This window comes from Eurypyga helias, unplaced genomic scaffold (genome assembly GCF_000690775.1).
Source record: "Eurypyga helias isolate BGI_N326 unplaced genomic scaffold, ASM69077v1 scaffold24492, whole genome shotgun sequence".
Lineage (NCBI taxonomy): Eukaryota > Metazoa > Chordata > Aves > Eurypygiformes > Eurypygidae > Eurypyga > Eurypyga helias.
In genome coordinates, this window is record NW_010238198.1 from 228 (window position 1) to 740 (window position 513).

Here is a 513-nt window from a genome sequence, read left to right on the forward strand (position 1 = left end):
AGACCATCAAGAAGCGGTTGGAGACCTACTACAAGGCCACCGAGCCCGTCATCGCCTTCTACAAGAGCAGGGGCATCGTCCGCCAGGTAAGGGGGGGGACACGGCTGATACCGGTACCCTCCAGCCCCACGGCTTGGGGTGCCTGTGGGCCCAGGGGGGGGGGAGGGATGGAGGGGAAGTGATGGATGGGGGTGGTGAGGGAAGGCGGAAAAACTCGATCCTAGCTCATTTGCATTGGGCCAGACCCTTTGGAGCCCGTCAGACCTCTTGGAGACCCCTTCTCCAAGGATGGCTTTGATCCTCTTTTGCCCAAAACTGGCCTCAATCCATCCCTGGAAGAGCTCCAATCGTGCCGGCCCCTGGAGCGATTTCCCCCTGGCTAACCCCTCTGCACCCAGCTCAACGCCGAGGGCTCCGTGGAGGAAGTTTTCCAGCAGGTCTGCTCCCACCTCGACAGGCTGTAGCCGTACCCCGCTCCCCCCCCAAACAAGCTCCGGCAGAGACAGCGGAACG

At 62.2% G+C, this 513-nt stretch overlaps 1 protein-coding gene across 1 annotated transcript in view; it reads left to right on the top strand.

Annotated features, from left to right (window-relative positions):
* Positions 1-464, top strand: part of AK1 (adenylate kinase 1) — a gene marked incomplete at its 5' end in the record, with an annotated part of 550 nt that extends 86 nt beyond the window's left edge. Inside the window, 2 exons of the mRNA XM_010147781.1 lie at positions 3-86; positions 399-464. Coding sequence (XP_010146083.1) covers positions 3-86; positions 399-464 — 150 coding nt within the window. The remainder of the gene's footprint in view (positions 1-2; positions 87-398) is intronic.
* Between the last annotated feature and the right edge of the window lie 49 nt (positions 465-513).